The sequence below is a fragment of the Scophthalmus maximus genome, chromosome 19 (assembly GCF_022379125.1).
Source record: "Scophthalmus maximus strain ysfricsl-2021 chromosome 19, ASM2237912v1, whole genome shotgun sequence".
In the NCBI taxonomy this organism is placed as follows: Eukaryota; Metazoa; Chordata; class Actinopteri; order Pleuronectiformes; family Scophthalmidae; genus Scophthalmus; species Scophthalmus maximus.
The window spans coordinates 1,854,446-1,875,000 of NC_061533.1; the positions used below are offsets into that span (position 1 = coordinate 1,854,446).

The 20,555-nt window shown below is 46.6% G+C and overlaps 1 protein-coding gene across 3 annotated transcripts in view; it reads right to left on the reverse strand.

The window, feature by feature from the left end:
* Positions 1–63: 63 nt before the first annotated feature.
* Positions 64–20,555, reverse strand: part of adamtsl2 (ADAMTS-like 2) — a 23,615-nt gene continuing 3,123 nt past the window's right edge. The window contains exons 2-19 of one of the 3 annotated variants that reach the window (XM_035640221.2): positions 16,487–16,592; positions 13,260–13,402; positions 12,878–12,953; positions 12,684–12,786; positions 11,931–12,076; positions 11,180–11,303; positions 10,734–10,814; positions 10,419–10,594; positions 9,962–10,265; positions 8,105–8,453; positions 6,368–6,471; positions 5,365–5,491; positions 5,068–5,281; positions 4,288–4,443; positions 2,968–3,138; positions 1,986–2,162; positions 1,594–1,738; positions 64–599 (exon numbers count right to left, since the gene is read on the reverse strand). In XM_035640221.2, the coding sequence (XP_035496114.2) occupies positions 472–599; positions 1,594–1,738; positions 1,986–2,162; positions 2,968–3,138; positions 4,288–4,443; positions 5,068–5,281; positions 5,365–5,491; positions 6,368–6,471; positions 8,105–8,453; positions 9,962–10,265; positions 10,419–10,594; positions 10,734–10,814; positions 11,180–11,303; positions 11,931–12,076; positions 12,684–12,786; positions 12,878–12,953; positions 13,260–13,402; positions 16,487–16,591 (2,829 nt within the window). In that variant the 5' untranslated portion in view covers position 16,592 and the 3' untranslated portion in view covers positions 64–471. Of the gene's footprint in view, positions 600–1,593; positions 1,739–1,985; positions 2,163–2,967; positions 3,139–4,287; positions 4,444–5,067; positions 5,282–5,364; positions 5,492–6,367; positions 6,472–8,104; positions 8,454–9,961; positions 10,266–10,418; positions 10,595–10,733; positions 10,815–11,179; positions 11,304–11,930; positions 12,077–12,683; positions 12,787–12,877; positions 12,954–13,259; positions 13,403–15,771; positions 15,843–16,486; positions 16,600–20,555 lie in introns of those variants that run through there. The other 2 variants (XM_047329037.1, XM_047329038.1) reach the window with 2 other exon arrangements.

Here is a 20,555-nt window from a genome sequence, read left to right on the forward strand (position 1 = left end):
GCGACGTGTTCTGGACGTTTAGTTCAACAAGCGTATTCAACAAGACGTAGAAACATGGAGACTCACGCGGAGGTCTCAAAAATATTCAATTTCTGTAAATAAGTCCTTCTAAATATTACACACTGTAGCTTTAATATCGTGAGAACTTTTTTTTTTTTTTTTTTACATTTTCACTGATTTTCCCAGAGAATAATTTATGGATCTAGATGAAAACAATACGTGTCAGATTCTGTGAGTGTGTGAGATTTGGTTTTAGCTCGATCTGATCTCAGCTCTACATTCTAGTTTAAACTATCGAACGGACAAATGGAGCAAGTTCTGCTTTGTAAAAAATCTAAAATGTGATCCTCTCCTCCAGCTCCTGTAGCTTCCTCTCATCATTCACAGTAACCGCTGTACGAGTAGAAACAGTCGTCGTGTGTTTCCTCGTGCTGGAGTCGGAGTCGGGCTCGTAGTCGGGGTGGAGCCAGACTAGGAGGGCGGCGATCGCACGGCGCGGCAGGAGTGGCAGCAGGCCTTGCTGTAGTACCAGTGGCTGCACAGGTTCACCTTCAGGGCCAGCAGGCAGTTGGTGGAGGGACGATCCTGGCAGCTCTCATCTGGGACACGAGTCGGGTCGAAGACGCTCAATGTCAGAACCACAACATCTGAACTCAGAACAAAAACGTTCTTCTACGAAGAGAGCAAAAACTCAAACTCTACTATTCAAGCTTTAGATCTGTTTAATCCTCCAACGAGAAGAGAAACCTCATCAAGACTTTATCTTTAAAACCCTTTTGTGATTGGTGTTAATTTTAAAGGGGAACTTAAAGAAGACGACTACAGAAGAGAAAACAAAACCTACATACCTACGTCCCCACCTACATACCTCCTTACCTACCTGCCTACCTACCTACCTACTACTTCCCTACCTACGTCCCTACCTACCTACGTCCCTACCTACGTACCTATGTACCTACCTACCTACCTACCTAGCAATGTATGTATCTACTTACTTACCTACCTACCTACATACCTACGTCCCTACGTACCTACCTACGTCCCTACCTACGTACATATGTACCTACCTACCTACATCCCTACCTACCTACGTCCCTACCTACGTACGTATGTACCTACCTACCTACCTACCTATGTATGTATCTACTTACTTACCTACCTACCTACCTACCTAAATACCTACGTCCCTACATACCTACCTACCTACCTACCTACCTACGTCCCTACGTACCTACCTACCTACGTACCTACCTACCTACCTACATCCCTACCTACCTACCTACCTACGTCCCTACCTACCTACCTACGTCCCTACGTACCTACCTACCTACCTACCTACCTACGTACCTACCTACCTACGTCCTTACGTACCTACCTACCTACATCCCTACCTACCTACCTACCTACTTACGTACGTACCTACCTACCTACGTCCTTACGTACCTACCTACCTACCTACCTACGTCCCTACCTACCTACCTACTTACGTACGTACCTACCTACCTACGTCCTTACGTACCTACCTACCTACCTACCTACCTACCTACGTACCTACCCATCCCTCCCTCCCTCCCTCCAGGTGTGTGTAGTTACCTGGGGGCTCGGTGGGACAGGCCTGCAGGGTGCAGGTCTGCTTGGCCACCGGCTTGGTGAGGGGGTCGCAGCCTCGGACCAGCTCCCTGCCCTGGTAACACTTCACGTCCCTCATCCTCACGCCGACGCCACACGTCTTGGTGCACTGAGGACACACACACAGGTTACACACCTCACACATGACATGTGTCTTTATAACAGTTAGACTGATTTAAATCATTGAAGATCAATCCAATACTTCATAAAGAGACAGGGAATGTGGGAAGGGATGTATCAAGGTCCACGATGAGGTCCCTTTGTTCCCAACATACGTGCTCCCCCAGGGTCTCATGTTCCCCAGATTTATGTGGCGCACTCATTTAACACGACATGTGTGATCGTGGGAACCTCACCTCCGACCAGGGCGTGGTGTACCACTTGAAGCACGGCCTCTCGAAGCAGGTGTTTTCCTCCTCCGGCTTCTCGCTCCCGCTGCACGATTCGTCGTCGAACACCTGGAACTTGCCTCCGCTGATGCCGACGCACTGGACGAGCCTTCGCTTCGCGCCGCGGCCGCACGTCGTGTTGCACTGCGGTCGGGAGAATAAAGTCACGCAAGGGTAAGGTATTCCTTATCCTCCCTGAGCCAGGGGAGGAATCCACCAGGGATACAAACACATTTTCTCTCTTGCGGATTTGGAAATGGAATTTTGCTTTGAATGTTCGGTCGATTTATTCTTTAACTATGATTAAATAAAAAGATCCTTTGAAAAGTCTTTTGTATCCAGACACTACAGCATGGTGTGAGTGTTTTAGATTCCCACCCTCCTGGAGGGTGAACACCCCTGCTCACGGCTACAATACTCAACGAAATGCAAATTTAGGAAATTAAAATTAGTCGATCACTGTGATGGATTATTCATCTCAGTCGGGTCGGCAGATTTTTAAAGTATCACTGAAATTAAATAAATTAAAACAATTACAAAAAAAATTACAGTATCGTATAAATCAGTGTCGGTTGGATTCATGAGAGAGAAAACGTTTCATCCAAACCTCACGTGTTTACTGAGACATTTCTGGATTTGCAAATCTCTGTAGTTCAACTGATGATTCAACTGAGCTGAATATGAAGGAGGAGCTGAATCATCGCGTCTGGGCCGACAGCCACAGTTCTTCTTCATGATGAATACACATTATTGTTTTTCCATGACATGTCAGAAAATACTGAAAAAGAAACAAAGCTGACATGAAATGATTTTATCTCGTCTGACCGACTGTAATATGAATAAAACCCCAGCGGAGATATTTTATTCATAGAGACGAATAAAAGAACAGGCTGGACCCAGAGAGTCGTGGATCGGAGACAGGCTCGAGTGTGGGCTGTGGGGGCCTCACCCTCTCCCAGTCCTGGCTCAGCCAGTGGGGAGCGCAGTCCCTCTCCCCACAGGGGTTGATGGCCAGGGGCTTGTCCTCGGCCGAGCACTGGTTCTCAGGGACCACGCGGCCGTCCGGGGCCTTGCAGTACACGTGACGCAGCATCTTCCCCTGGCCGCACGAGCCCGAGCACTGGGGAGCGACAAGGGGGCACAAAGGTCAGGAGGGCGTGACCCACGGGAAACGTCAGGTCGGGTCGCTTCTCGTCGCACCGATCTAGGATTCGGTCGCAGGATCGTTCCACTGCGCTAACACACGAAATCTGACAATGATTTACTGTCGTTAAGGAAATTACAACTGAATCCTCTGATGGATGACACACACACACACACACACACACACACACACACACACACACACACACACACACACACACACACACACACACACACACACACACACACACACACACACACACACACACACACACACACACACACACACACACACACACACACACACACACAGTTGGTTCGGAGGCAGATCTGAGACATTATATATATATATATATATATATATATAGAAACCCGGAACTAATAAATCCCAAACAATCTCAATAGATAAATATTCCGAGAGAATATTAAACAACATTTGTGATTTGGATGAACTGACCCTTCAAAATATGTGTGATATTTTTCTGTGAGGCTGCAGATTGTTTGTGTTTGTGTTTTTAAATCTGTTTCATTCGACTCTTCTACAAACACGAGACGCGATCTGACAAACGTCTGGATAATAGAACACTGATTTACTGCAGACGTTGTTCGACTGCGCAGCTGAACACAATAAACCGGTCAATCCGTGCAGGTATTCCAGAAATGCAGAAAAAGTTACGTGTGCTCACATCAGTTGGCAATTTTTCTGAATCATAATAATAAAAATGAAGGGGCCGCTGCTGCACTGGGAACTGTGTCCCACCGCGTGTCAGGAACACTTTCTCTTTTTCCAGGTTGTAAATCAAAGACCTGAGAGTTTTCCAGACTTTGAACGGAACAGTCAGGAACTACATTTGTCCGTACGACACAATAAAAGACATAAATTCACGGTGCGGACAGGCGAGCGATCAATCTGCAAAATATTAGACAGAGAAAACGTGTTAAAAGCAGAAAAGAAGACTCAGACGTGGGGTCAGAAGAACGATCCTTAAATCAAACTAACTGACTTTTCGTCACCGTCTGTGATTCCACAGCGATATTTCTGTTTGGATCTACAGCAGCTATTCATCATGGTTATTATCATCTACACTCAGAAGTTCTTCAGTCTGTGGAGAGCGGGGCGGCTCACCGGGCCCCACTCGGACACGGTCCAGTGGCGCTCGCAGGGCGGGCCCGTGCAGTTCTTCGCGGTGGGCGGTTTGGTGGTCGGGTCGCAGGGTCTGGTCTCGTCGGAGCAGCGGGCGTCGCGGGTCACCAGGGCTCTGCGGCCGCACTTGGCGGGACACTGCAGGAAGAGGCAACACATTTTATTAGCATCAGATAAAACAAAACGAATCCTCTGCTCAGAAAAATCAAACGGAACAAGAAAGAAAGAAAGAAGTCGAAGGGGAATAACTTGAATCGAAAATCGAAATCTGACATTGACTACGTTCACATGAAAACCAATAATCTGACTATCGACCTCATTCTGAATTCAACATTATTCCGATTATGACGTTTACTTGAGTTTATAAGAGTATGACGTTCGTATTCCTCTTCACATGTTCCAGGGCGAAGTCCGGTTATGACGACGAGCAGTTGGTAACTGACGGACACGTCGACGTTGCTACGTGAACTCCAACAAAACGTCATGAATGGGATTCAGAAACATACACGTCTGCATAATCTCACTAAGACCTAAATACTGGACACGTCTTAACTGGATTTGTCCTTTTTCCTCTTTTCAATATATACTGTAAATAGTTGTATGAAAACATAGTTGTTCTTCATTGTGTTGGTTTGTAAGCAGAGAGGGTCAGAACCTGGAAAAGAGGAGTCGAAAAACTATTGGTCACAAAGCGTCGTCGGTAGTGAACAAAGCCTCAAGACCTGTAAACGTGAAATGACGTTGAATCTGTGGTACTCGTACCTCCGACCACTCGGCCACCTCCCACTGCGGGCCGCAGGCCGGGCTCTTGCAGGCGCGCCTCTCCACGGGCCTCTCCAGGTCGGCCATGGTGCACAGGTCGCTGTACACGGAGCTGTCCAGGCCCGGCGACAGCATCTTCCAGCAGCGGACCAGACGGAACTGGAAGCCCTCGCCGCAGGTCCGGGAGCACTCGCTCCAGCTGCTCGCCTCCCACCTGGACCACACACCATCGCGTCAGGAAATACCGTATTTCACCTATTTAAATGGGGGTTCTCTTTTGCCGTTGGCGGACCGTACCTGGGCTGACAGTCTCTGCCGATGCAGAAGTCGTGGACGGGCTCGGGTCGGGTCAGAGCGTCACAGTACATGTCGTGCACCTCGATGCCGTCGTAGCGAACACACGAGACGAAGGACCTGGACACTCCTGGATGGAGGCGAAACACATTTTATAAACGTCCACGTGCTTCACACGGAAGATAAAGACGCGTTTAAAGAACATAGGAAACATTCAGCAGCACCGTGAAGGTTTTGAGGTCACTGTTGCTGTTTTATCGTATATGAATGAAGTTATTGTCATAATGAAATGAAATGCAGTGAATATTGTTCACACTTGTGTTTGACAAATATCGGGGAAGGTCCAGTTTCCTCTGGTGAAGATCCACGGAAAGTGAACTTCGCTAAACCAGCGTCAGGAACGTAAACGTTCAACGTGTAATGTTCTGCCACTAGGGGGCGTCTCAATCAGAACAATAACTCCATTATACCTCGGGTCGGGATTTCCGAGTCAGAATGCCGAGGGGCGTACCAGTTTTCAATTTCTGACTCAGTGGTCGGTTAATAAGTCATAATGGAACTATAAACCATACTTCCGAGATCCGAGGTGTAATGGAATGCAGAGTAACATCAGACTGATGCTGCGTTCCATTATACCTCAGAACTCGGAAGTATGGTTTTATCGTTCCATTATACCTCGGAGTTCGGAGCTAGAAAGTCGGGGTGGTGGTTTTTTTTCGACCTCTCCTAGTCGGAGGTCAGCTATTCCGAGTTTCGAGATTATAATGGAACGATAAACCCGAGTCCTGAGTTCCGAGGTGTGATGGAACGAAGGCAGGGATGGTTGGCATGGTGAAGCAGTGTGGGATCATGGGAGTTGTAGACTTCCTGTCAGTCAGCTTCTCCTGGTCAGAATTCCAGGTACAGATTATTCCTTTAACTGTCACAGCAGACTCTGTCTGAAGTGTGTGTGTGTGTGTGTGTGTGTGTGTGTGTGTGTGTGTGTGTGTGTGTGTGTGTACAGTACCTATAGAGCACGTCATGCTGCAGGGCTCCTGAGAGGAGAGTTTCCAGCGATACATGTCCGCAGGGCTCAGCTTCAGGTTCTTCTGGTAGAGCCTCTGATTCCCCCTGACACACACACACACACACACACACACACACACACACACACACACACACACACACACACACACACACACACACACACACACACACACACACACACACACACACACACACACACACACACACACACACACACACACACACACACACACACACACACACACACACACACACACACGTTTGCATTGTGGATCATCACAGACGTTTCTGTGATTCCACAAATGCTCCTAAAGATTTTCTTCTCAGATTTCCCTCCCTCTCTCAGTCCGTCTCTGTGCGACAGCAGATTCACCTCCTGCTTCCTGACAGACGCACTTATAGTTTTTCATCTCGAATTAGTGTTTTACGGCCGCTGGCTGCAGAAGTGGTGAAGCTGTTTGGACACGGAGCAGTGAAGCCAACATGAATATTAAATATCATGGATGTGAAAACCTGCTGTGTCCACCTGTCTGTCTGTACAGTATATCTACAGTACCTGTCCACCTGCTGCACTTTCCATGTCCTTGTTTTACTTTCTGTCTGTCTGTCTGTCTGTCTGTCTGTCCGTCTCGCTGCTTGTCAGTTAATCTGTCTTCTTGATTTACAGCCTGTCTGTCTGTCTGTCTGTCTGTCTGTCTGTCTGTCTGTCAGTGGATTGATGGCGGGTCGACCCGCTGCCTGTCATCTCTGTTCAGAGGAAAACCAGCATCCATGCGGTCCAGGTAGCTTCTCGGCCAGAATCAGGCCCAGGGGCCCGACAGTGTCTGAACATCGAGGCTCAATGTGATGCGGAAACATTCGGTCCAGACCTTAATCCAGTCTGAGAGGAAACAGTGTTCTGTGAGTCCAACCCGACAGGCTGTGATGTGTTCTGTTGGATTACCTGGTTCTGTTAGATTGACTTGCTCTGCCTGGTTCTGTTGGATTACCTGGTTCTGTTGGATTATCTGGTTCTGATTGATTATCTGGTTCTGATTGATTATCTGGTTCTTCCTAGTTCTGTTGGATTATCTGGTTCGGTTGGATTATCTGGTTCTGATAGATTATCTGTTTCTGTTGGATTATCTGGTTCTGATAGATTATCTGGTTCTTCCTAGTTCTGTTGGATTATCTGGTTCTGTTGGATTATCTGGTTCTGATTGATTATCTGGTTCTGTTTGGTTCTGTTGGATTATCTGGTTCTGTTTGATTAATTGGATCTGTTTGATTATCTGGTTCTGTTGGATTATCTGGTTCTGATTGATTATCTGGTTCTGTTTGGTTCTGTTGGATTATCTGGTTCTGTTTGATTAATTGGATCTGTTTGATTATCTGGTTCTGTTTGATTATCTGGTTCTGTTAGATTGACCAGCTCTGCCTGGTTCTGTTGGATTATCTGGTTCTGATTGATTATCTGGTTCTGATTGATTATCTGGTTCTTTCTTGTTCTGTCAGATTACCTGGTTCTGTTGGGTTATCTGGTTCTGTTAGATTACCTGGTTCTGTCAGATTACCTGGTTCTGTTAGATTACCTGGTTCTGTTAGATTGACTGTCTCTGCCTGGTTCTGTTGGGTTATCTAGTTGTGTTGGATTATCTGGTTCTGATTGATTATCTGGTTCTTCCTTGTTCTGTTGGATTACCTGGTTCTGTTGGGTTACCTGGTTCTGTTGGGTTACCTGGTTCTGTTGGAGCGGCCCGACGTCCTCCCAGCGCTCTGTACCGTCTTGTTCTGGTAAGACGTGTCTCCGCTGTCGTTGCGTTTGCGGCCCAGAGTAAACTCCAGCGTCTCGTTCAGACCAAACTCTCGCTCCAGGCTGCTCAGGTCCGCCTCGGCTGGCCCCCCCTCTGACGAGAACAAGCCGCCGCCCTCCGTCAGCAGCTGATTGGTTGAGATGTTGATGAGCAGGTCGTCGGGCCCGATCCGTCCGTCCAGCAGGACCCTCCAGATGAGGTTTGGGGAATCTGGTCCCGTGTCCAGGGGTCCAGCGGCAGGGTTGGCGGTGCTGCCTGTGTGACTGCTGTTTCCTACAGAGCAATCAAACAGGAAAAACAAATTCAAATCATCCAAGGAAAAAAAAGAGTTTTGATCACGTGAGAACTTAGTTTCCATTCTGGTTTAGAAGATTGACATCCAGACCCAAGACGCATTGAGGACTTCTATTGTGATCCGATTGTCCAAAGCACCTCGGGACGTGGTCAGGGACACATTGTGACCACATTAAACACAAATGTAAAAGCAACTTCATTGTCGAAACACATACAACTAAAACACGGGCGGAAATATTAATCGCAAACGAATAGGATCCATGCCAAAATGTAATGGATTCTTTCTTGGACCATGTTCCATCCTTCCAAGATGTTTTATGAAAATCTGTTTAGTAGTTTTTGCATAATCCTGATGCCGACAAACAGATAAAAGGACAGGAGCGAAAAACATAACCTCCTGTACAGAGGTGTTAAACTGCTAATTCCTTATAAAGATACTAAATTTATCTTTTGGACGTGTTTGATAACCAGGCCTGCGCTGTTTGGTTAACTGTCTGGTTAACTCATCGCCCCGCCCGGAGAGAGGTGGTGTAATGGCCTGGACGGTCAGCGGAGAGTGAGCTGAGAGCTCGCAGGAAGGCCATTACCACTCATGTTGGTGATGCGGCCATTTCTTTTCTTTTTTTAAAGGGGGGGGGGGGGCACCATGAAACTCTGAATTTTTTATCTGCTCCCGAACCCCTTCAAGTGTCTGTTCGATGAATAATGCAGAGCTTGAAAGGGCCATCACACACACATCCAGATTTACGGAGGAGGACGGAAGATCGGGTTAAAAATCTGACCTATTTTGTATCGTCTGCTAATAAACCACTGAACCTGCTTCTGGTTTGTTTTCTATCTCTTTCTGTTGAATCACAACCAATGCAGAATATAATTTATGTGGATATATTGGAATTATCATATAAGTCAGCTGACAAGTCCTAACCTAAACTAAATGCCAGGGTATGTTACGAGTTTGCGAATCAGCTGATTAATGGTACCATCGAACAAAACTCTTGGATCACTCGTGCTGTACTCTGGACTCCTCAAGGTGGTTTGTCCAGAGAAACTGCAACACTTTCCTCATGTTGATTGGTGGAGACCTTCATTACGTGTCTCAGTATTATGTTACGGTGTTACATAGAACTCAAAGACGTAGAAAAACTGTGTCTGACCACGAAGGCCGAACACAAATGAGACACTTACTGGAGCTCGGCCGCCCACATAGCTAGCTTTGTCACCAGCGTGCAATAAATACTGGGGTAGGTTGACCCGTGAAAGATCAACCCATTGGTTCCTGTGTTGCTGGGGAATGAAAAGACGCATTTCTTGGCCGCATTTGAAGGAACCTTCGAAAGGCGACAGCCTTTTTCTCTTCTTCTTCTTCTTCTAGGTTAATAGCGAGAGGCACCTCAGGGCCTTCCAAAGGGTTGGCAAACTTTCATTTTGTCACTGTGATTTAATATTGTAAAAGAACTGTAAGGTCAGTTACAAACACTGGTGCGTACCTGTGTATTTTGGGGGAGCTGCTCCATCCTGGTCGCAGTCAATGGCCGCCGTTTCCTCGTAAACCTCGTTGGTCTCTTGGCCTTTCTGCCCGTCTGCGGCTCCCGGCTCCAGCTGATCCTGAGGGTCGGTCTGCTCATAGACGCTGCTGTTGGGGGACAGCAGACTCCCCACCTCCACCGACACCTCGCCAGCTGAGGAGTCTGACCCGGTGTAGACGGGGGGCGGCGGAATGGGCGGCAGGGAGTCCCGCAGCACGGTGTACTCGTAGGTGATGTACGGCGTGCGTCCGTTCTGGTTCCACACCTGAGAGAGGAGATTGGTTCAGATCGGTAAAAACAACACCAGGTACAAATCTATCATTACGTCATAACATGCATGTTCTTGAACAGTCAGCTGTTGAGGATGAGCGAGGAGACTGACAGTGAGACAGGTAGACGGAGGAAGGTTTTGGTTTACCAGGATATTGATCGCCTGATCAATGGGTCCTTTGACGACAATGTACTCGATCCCGGTCTCATACACGTCCATGGGCCGGCGGTACTTGAAGATAGTGCCGGCAGCATGGAAGTTCTGGGGACTGTCGACCTTGTAGGCGCCGTTGAAGAAGAAGTTTCCTGCCTGGTCGGTCACAGCTGAGGAGTGAGAGACACATCGGACATTTAGATAGAGACTTGGTTGTTACACAGTTTGTCTTTATATGTTTGTGAAATCGAGACACAAATCAGAGACATAGCTGACGGTGAGAAGAGCTGGGAAAGAGGAAGTACCCACCCAGGACATCAGCCGACTTCTTCCTCTCGATGATCTGGATGTCCCATGATCCCTCAGGGATTTGAGTGATAAACGAGTAGCCTTGATGACAAGAAACAAGACGTGGTGAGAATTTCCATTTTTTAACATAAATTTTGCCTTTTTTAAATTGTATTTAATCACAAGCATTGTTGTCACCATTGCAGTTACCTTTTGGAAAATGGGGGAAAAAAATCTAAAACAAAACAGGTAACGTCTTGTTATTTGTACCTTGAACTTTGTGCTCAAGTCAAAGTACAGGAAATAAAGAACGATGGACCAAACTATATTTTGTCCAACTTCTGTGACCAGGAAGTTACTGACTTCTGATGTCTATATCAGTAAAACAAAAAAACAAACATAAAACATGTAGCCATAGAGGCTTCCTGAAGAAGACGGCGTAGGGACGACTGAACTCGGAGCCTCACCCAGAGTCGTGGCCCCGCGGCGGAAGTTCCCGGTGACTCTGCTGCAGCTGCTGCCGTCGCCCTGACAGACGCCGCACTTGTCCAAGGTGTTGGAGGAAAACAGGACACCGTCACATCCGATTGGCTGAGCAGCAAAGTGGAAGAACAGAGGAGAAAATATTTATCTTCTATTAATAATAACATCGAGACAACACAGCTCTTAATACTGTTCATAATTAGATCAGATTATTTTGGGGAAAAAAGAATATGGTGTGTCATGTTTTTATACTTAAAATGTATTTTATATTTTGCCTGATGTCAGCAGAAGAACAAGTAGTAGTTTATTAAAACTATATATTTATTAATACATTCATATGTCAGTTTGTGGAAAGTTTGGAACTGGAGATGTAAAATATCAATTATTATTCACGTTGTGATGTTTGCATTTGTACATGTGTTATAAATCATTCGTTAATCAATATTTTGAGTCTGATTTCTCCCAGTGCGCGGCAGAAATAATGTGTCTGAACAGAATCACGGTGAGTGAAGGTTAAGAACCGCGTATTCACCTTCAAACTTTATTTTTAGCTCTAATTAATTACAGATCTCTCCTAATCGGCCGGCATGTGATTCTCAAGATCCTATGTTAAAACTTAGATCGTACCGTGGCAGCTGACATCCACGGCGCTGACTGTGCTAGTCTCTATGGAGTGAATCCTCTTGAGAGGAAGTCTTAGTGTAAAAAAGTGAGTAAAGAAGAAGCTGCACTCACCTCACACTTACCGTCCACGCAGACGCCGCGGTAGCTGCTGTACTTGCAGGACGTCCCGTCTCGAGCCGTCACCATCAGCTGCCTCTGGCCGTCGGTCGTGGTGCAGTGGAGGTCGCAGGGGTTACTGGAGATGTGAACGTAGTCGTCTACGGGGGGGGGGGGGGGGTCAGAGGTCAAAGGTCGCCGTATTACACCCACTAACACTAACTAACCTCGACCAAGCAGGTTTGGTTTTCATCCTTCATTTCGTTTGTTTGTCTGTTAGTCTTGGTGGGAGGATGGAACAAAGGTCAACAAAGAACACACACGATGTGGGTGTGGATCTGGACAAAGGTTTTATCACTTTCACGGGAATAAAATCTGACATATGGAGTCGACTGATATCTATGAGTGTGTGCAATGGGCTGCAGCTTGATTGGATTTAAGGACTGTCGGGCCTCAGTGGAGCTCTTTATTATATTCTAGAACTTTTGCATTAAACCTTCCTCAGGCCAGACACAATCTCAAACCTTCTGTTTGAATAACATTCATATTAGTCGTTCCTACTACACCAGCAAATAAGAAACCGACAAGGTGAATAAATAAAACTACTTTCAGATATTGGTGAAGAAACAGTCAACTGTACATCCGTCGATATAAGACCTGTATGTACAGTCACGTGAACGACACAGCAGCTCGGCAGCAAAGACCTCGTTCACCTCCGCTGCATTTCACAAGGTAACGAGCGGTTTGTCGCTGCGCGTGCGTCATTACCGGGATACAGAGGTTTCCACTGGTAGTTCCTCCCGTTGTAAAGCTGCGAGTTGAAGGACCAGCACTGCTCCTCTCTGAAGCTCCTCCCGGCGGCGGGACACTCCTGCAGAGCACAGGGGCGTTAGAGAGACTCTGGTCCAGTGGGGGTCACACAAGGTCGTTCGTTTTTAATGGACTGTGAGTGTGTGACTCACTTTAGTGTTGCAGAGGTGATACTTCTTCGCTGTTCCTGTACACGTCATGTTGTCTTTACCGGCGGCAACTTTCTTTCTTTGGACAGAAGAGAAACATTTAAAGAATTATTAATAAAAACAATAAAAACAACCACATTTATGAATATATATATATATAATATTAAAACAGTATAATGTCATGTTGAGATGGTTTATGTGCTGTTAATCTTTCAGCGCAGTTTACCCCAAATTTACTCGTCTTTGAAATGAATCTACACTTTAAATACCAACTGTTGCCCTATTAAGGTTTCATGTGTGTGTGTGTGCGTGCGTGCGTGTGTGTGCGTGTGTGTGTGTGTGTGTGCGCGTGCGTGTGTGTGTGCGTGCGTGTGCGTGTGCAGACCTCTGTTTGAGGCAGTGTCGTTCCTGTGACATCACTCCGCCTCCACAGGTGCGCGTGCAGGCTGTCCACTTGGCCCACTCCCCCCACCAGTACGTGGTCACCTCCAGCTCCTCCTCCAGACTGTTGGAGGCCACGCCCTCCTCCTGCACATACACACATACAAAGTCATGATTCGATATCTTTGAGGACATCACATTCACTTCCTCACATCTTCACGGTTACGTTTAATGGTTCACATCCTGTTGACTTTGTTCGCCCCCATCAGGATGACGAGTCCCCATAGTGTAGTCATGTGATATGTCCCCACACACACACACACACACACACACACACACACACACACACACACACACACACACACACACACACACACACACACACACACACACACACACACACACACACACACACACACACACACACACACACACACACACACACACACACACACACACACACACACACACACACACAGAATTTGTTTCCATGTAAGACAGTAAAACATACTTTCTATATACAAGAACAGTAACAATAATTGCACATGGAGTATGTCATATTACACTGGTTGGAATTGCACTTAAGTTGAAATTAAATGAATATTGCAAATACGACCACATGACCCACGAGTTCTTATTATAATATATATTATAAGTTATTTTAACAGGTTCTAACTATGTCCTCAATTTGCACATTGCCGACACATGTTCCTGCCATGTAATGGGATTAGAGCTCGTCTTGTTTGACCGTTCAAATGCAAGTGAAACTTCTCAAATCTGTCTCTTTCTGTGCTGCTGCTATTCACACAACTGACAAAGTGACTCGAGCGTATTCTGAGTCAAGCGGTTGTAGTGGTGATGTAACAGCAGTGGCGGCAGCAGCAGGACTCCAGTTGGTACAAGCCATTGTGCTCGTGTTTGTAATGGCGACCTGGTATTTGTCGCAGCACTTTGATTTTCCCCGTGTGAATCCGGACCGTCGGCACCAGGTGCGTCGGGCCCAAACAGAATCACAGCGGATGAGCGTCACGGCGTTTTTGTGCCGAGACGGTGAAGCATATTTCGCACATTCCCCGTGTTCAGCGGCGTTTAATCCAGGCCGATTGGCTGCGTCCCTTCAGTCGGACGGACTCATCCGAGCGACCGCTGGAATGTGAGCTGAGCTCCTTGTAAAAGAAGGTGTGAAGGCCGAGCAGCTGTGAGCGACGGGGCGAGAGGCTATTGGAAATACCAGACGGAGAGCGTAGGTGAGATAGAGAGAGCGAGGGTAAACACAGAAGAGCAAACGGTTCCCATCTTCTGTTTCAGGCTTTCGATGAACGCCGAGTCACGCGGACAGGATTTGTTTCTACATTATTACACAATCTTGAGCGTTAATGCAGGTTTTTCAAAAAGTGCAGTGTAAAAGCATGAAGCCAAAACTCTTTGATGTTTTTAAAGACGACGTACAGAAACTTTATTCTTCTTTCTCAGCCGATAGCGTGTTGTTGGTTTTGACAAGTGATTCCACCATGGAGCAGAACAGAATCCAGTCTGAAATCTCCTTCTTCTGGTTTTCCTTAAATTGGCACAAACCATGTGCCGCAGAGGGCCGGATTACTTGGTCTCTGTCCGAGCATCACGTCTCTATTTTGGACGATGTCCAGGAGGCCCGCTCGTGCCTACCTACGGACAGATATAAGCTGCGTTCCAGTATGATCCCGGAACTCGGAAATGGAACGCCCCTGCGAGTCGGAATCACGACTCGGGAGGTCGTAAAAACGTTCTGAGGTAAACTGGAACGCAGCATGAGCACGTGTGTGAGTACAAGCCTCAAAGAATACTGTAGTTTACTCGCAGTTTACTCGACCACCACCGGTGTCAGTAATAACAATGTTTTCTTTAAATGTTACATACACAAGCTTTCATGGTCAAACTGTCCAGTGAAGCAGAAGAGAAGATGCCCAGTTACCTTTAAAATCTTTCTATAATCATGTATGAATATAAACTACTGAAAAAAGTCTTTGGAAACACATTTAATTCGGTCCCAAAGCTAATTGAACATTCGTTCTTCCAGAAGCTGATTTACAGGTAAAATAAAACAAGATGTTTAGGCCCAAACTTTGGTTAGAGGTGAGGAGACGTGTGTGGAGATTCTCATTCATCCAATGTCATAATCATCCAAAAGGGGCGTTGAATCAGGAGCAACTCCAAGAATCTACAACCGAGTCCAGTTGCTCCTGATCCACAAATACTCTAAAGATATTTCTACACAGAACCTGATTCATCAAGTCATCTTGCACATCATCATATTATTTTCTACATGCTTTCATTTTGCTATACTTTAGCATTGCTAAGCTAACATTGCTTCACTCACTGTCCCGGCGTGTTTGTGTTAGCATCATGTAACAGTTCACATCAAAGTGTATGTAAGTTAAAGCAAACACACACAGGAGCCATAAGTTACTGTCAGTTCATCTTTACTAAGTTGCAGGTTTGGAAATTGTCTAATTGTTTGTTTCTCTGTCCGTACTTACAATTGTTGGTTCCTTCGTTCAGAGCCACCATGCTGGTCTGTTGTTTGAAAGAGGCCCCGCCCAGAATTTCCAGGTTTTTATGGGGTTGGTGACGTCATCGCTGACATCATGGGTTAAACCAACCGGTGGGGTTTTTCTTTTTAGTCCAAAGGCTTAGTTTGATAGTTTATTGTTTGTTGGTGAATCTGTTGAGATGCGAAACCTTTCAGATATTGATTTAAATATGTAATGAGCTTTGGAAAGGAGCTGAATGAGGATTTATAGTTCCTGGTTTTACGGTCACTGTATGTAAATACTGGTGTGGGCTGAAAGAGTGGAGGTGTTGATTGAACACTCTGTATATTCAGCAGCATTTTTTGCTTCACGAGGAAAAAAGGGTGAGGCCGTGAACATGTGGCTTTTCTTTAAGTTTTCATGAGTTCATTTTCTTTGATTTTGATTAAGTTACACGTGTAATGCAGAGCACTGTGTCTAACATTCACCTTGAAGAGTCAACGTGTCTGCTGAGTCGGCCTGTCTACCACCTCCCTTTGACATGTGAGCCAAACTATCGTACAAAGGGTTTCATCCAAATGTTCCCCAGGTTTAAATTTGAACATCTTCTAACAACGTCGTTCACCTGCAAATCATCAAATCAAGACCAACTGGACGGGCAAGACGGCAGATGAACCTCAGGATAGTCGCTCGACCGATAAAACAACAGTGAGCTCCGTACCTGCAGCCCCCTGGTGGACAGGTTCCCCACGGACACCGCCAACGTCAGGAAGCCCAGCAGGACCAGGCCCGTCTCCCCGCAGCGCTCCCACGACCTCGCCCTCATCCTGGCTCCTCAGAGAGAGAAGAAGAAGAAGACAGAAATACAGGTTGAATTTGTTGAACAAGAAGAAATCATATCTGGCGGCTGACGAGAACAATCAGGAGCCAAAAGTACAGATTGGTGTTGACCTGAAGCATTTATCAGTTGGTATATGTGTGTCATGGTCCCAGTAGGACCAAGACGTCTTGTGGACTTTTGAGACGACTCTTGATGAACTTTGAGAACTACTCATTGACCTTTTCTTGCTTTGGGGACTTTATTGTTTATGATTTCTGCGGTTGGCCTTTCCTTGTGCATGTCCCTGTTTATCTAAACTTACTCTCTTGCGGTCCCTTGTGTTTTGTTCATCTTCAGTTTGGTATTTCCTGGTTTTATGTTGCGTTCACTTCCTGTTGTCCCGTCTGGTCACTTTGCGTCCTCTCTAGTTCCCCTGGTGATCGTCTGCACCTGTTTCCTCACGAGTCTCACGTGTGTTCAATTATCTCGGCCTGTTGTGTATAAAGTCTCTGCTCCTCCCTCTTTGTTCTGATTGGTGCATCAGCGCTGCGCTTTGTTGCTCTGTTCCCTCTCTTGTTTCCTGAGTTTGAGTTTTTGTTTTTCTCCTTTAAAGACTGGAAGTTGGGTTTTCTTTTGTTACTTTTCTAGTTCCAAGTCTCCTTCAATACATGATGTTCATTTTGTACATTGTTGAATAATTTACAGTCAAAAAGACAACACTTGAATCTTGTGATTTACTGTCAAACATCCTCAACAGAACCCCCCCATCCCCCAAAAACCTGGCGGGCGAGTGATTGCACCGACGAGTCACAGAGGAAATATCGTGACCACAAGTGTGTTCTCGTGGCATAAAGACGAAAAAAATCCAATCCAGCTTCAGGCCCGTCTGTGGGTTTGGACGCCTGAGAAGCTCCAGTTTGGAAGAGGAAACACCCACACGTCTCAGCAACATGCTCTCAATCCACGGCTTCGCCATGAAGAGGCTAAAAACGTGGGTTTGAAAAACCACAAGAACTCATTAGTGGTCATGAGATTTCCTTTCGTTCCCTTTCAGCCATTAGTCAAGAGAGACTCATCACCGGAGGCTTCTGGAGACACGGACGCGTCTCCGAGCCAGGACTCCTTCCACGGTCCAGTCAGACAGTGTATCAGTCCATCGTCCGTCCTCCCAAAACTTGACACGCCTTTAAGTTACGGTTTGGATTCAAGTCAACCTGACGCTCTTAAGTCGGTTCAAAAAGAATCAGCAGTCATAGTTTTTCACGACTACACAATGTTTTCAAATCTGGGTTATGGTGCGTCTACTTTTCCGACCGGTATGGATTTTTCAGGGGTCGATGCCGATTCCGACATTAGAGAGTGATCGCATACCAACATACATCGATATAAACCTGAGACTCTTCGTCCTCCTCACAACGTCCTGAACGCAGTCAGGTGTTCACACAGCTCGTACCCGCCTCACGTCATCGTCCTTCATTAGATCAAGAGTCGTATCTCAGTGAGTGCGGACGAAGCACGTGGCCGAAAGATGTTTCTCTCCATTACGGCATCGCCTCAACGCAGCGTTCACACGTCAGGGCGAAAACAACGGCGCAGAGAGCGAAGGCACTTTCTCACACAATGCAGCCTCAGGCCGGCGGCGGCGGCGGCGGCGTGCCAGGTGCGGCAGGTATCTGAATGTGCTGGCAGGCGGCGGAGGGCGACACAGACGGGCTGTTGAGAGGCCACAGGTGTCGGAGACGGGAGGGGGGCCCGAGTGAAAAAAAAGAAAAGTTAAACAAGCCTCAGTGAGCTGGAAGGAACGGAGGCAAGTTTCCGAGGACTTTTCACACAGGTGGACCTTTGTCTGGCTCTGCTATACGAAGGAAGTGTAGATGTCTGCATGTAAAGGTTGACATGAACAGGCACAGACACAGGAAAAGGAGGGTCCGTCAATGACTCAATGAAGCCTTTGATTTGGGAGAGGCCAGTCTGCACAACGGCGGCTGTGGATATTTCGTATCCTGCTGCTTTGTGGCCCTTTGGATTCACAGCGACAAAAGAACTCATCCGAAAAAAACTGGACGATTCCTGCAACAGAACTCATTTCATCTGATTCATATGATGTGTTGATCCGAAATTCGCTGCCAATGTTAGCTGGGTTTTTTTTTTATCATTAAAAAACTATATTACATTAATAAATTCATCAAGAGACTTTATTTCATGTTCCGTCTACGAACCAGACTGTAACTTCACAAGTTCCCAGGGGCCGTTTCGCTTCGTTCGGTCTGTTTTTGTTTTTCTCTGAGGATTAAAACATCGTCCAGCAAAAACATCCTGAAAAATAGTCTCACCCTTTTTTTTTTCACGAAGCTGCTTTTTGAGTTTTCATGCTGAAGATGATCCCGATGTTTAAAGGATGATCTAAAGAGTTCAGACAAACATTTCATCTCTTTGTATAAGTTTTATGCATTTGTGTTTTCAGTCATTTCGTTTTTTATGTGGCTCCAGCGCTTTATGATTTATGTGTGTGAAAAATTGCTGCATAAATAAACTTTACTTTCTTATTTACTTGTAAACAAAAACACATACGCACGTAGATTCTTCTCTAATTTACTGACAAAGACTTCCTGCACGTCGTCAGCTGTGGGCTGGATCTTACTGTGCTTCTGCCTGAACTCAACAACACGATATTAGATTTATTCCTTAACAAATTGTAAAGCAAATATAAAATGTTCATGGATTTCTTTTTTCTTTACAAACTATAACTATAAGACCTCAGTGAAACACTCGTGGTTGCGACGTCTGAATCAGCAAACGTCGGGGAAGCTGAATGTGTATGACACACACACACACACACATGCGCAGACAGAGCCTCTAGAAAAAGGGGCTCATAGTACGTCCCGTGTCCTCAGGTCCAGTTAGGCAGCCTTGTTAAAATAAGCAAACAGCTCGTCTCGCCCTGTTTGCAGTCTGGCTTTCTCTGGCACTAAACTCTGGTGACAGGTGTCTTAGAGCCGGCGCGGCAGCGGCACCTGGACTTCATTATCCAACCAGACACACACACGCACACACACACACACACACACACACAGGGGAGACGGACACTCCGTCAGACACAGCAGCTACACATGTGTATGGGCTCTCAGCCAGTGGCGTGAGAGGGAGAGCGCACACACACGAACCAACGCGACGGCCACCGTGCACGTGGCTCCTGCTTCAAGATGGAGCCACGTGCACGTACAGGTATGCAAACGTGAACGTGCACACACACACACACACACACACACTTTCGCTTCACTCTTGGACAGACTTGCTCTCCCTCTCACACACATCTACACATTAAATATGAATGTTCTTTAAGGGACCGTCACAGACACAATATAATATTTTCCTAGCGTCTGGGACCTCTCGGTTCATGTTCGATTTCCACGAGTCGTAACGCCAACGGACGCAGACGGATCACGCGGCGTCTGTTGGGCGACGGACGCGAGCGGAGAGGAGACGTCTGTGACGTCTGTGATGATTCCACAACGTCTGTGAACCAGTTTTCGTGGAAGAGATGTGAAAATATCTGATACTTTTTAAATCTAATGCTCGATCGTCATCAGCGGCGGCCATCTTGGTTGTTTACAAAAGTCGCTGCTCTCCACGTCGCGATATTAACCCCGCCCCCATTATCAGACAATCTGTTGTGATTGGACCGGCAAGATTTTGAAACCACGTCCCGATGGAGGAGATCCAGACCCTGAGTCTCGCAGAGCAAATGAAAATGAGCTCTCAGTCTAATATACAGTATTTCCCTGTTCCTCGAATGCTTTGTCATCACAGCCGCCTGAACCATGATCTGAACCTCAGTCTGACCTTCGACCCGAAGCTGTTGCTGTCAAACACTCCCACGAAGATGTGAACCGACCGTAACACGTCACTGAGCTTCACGTCCTCGCTCTGAAACAACCACAGTCGTCGCCGTGTCCTCACTTGGTCTCAG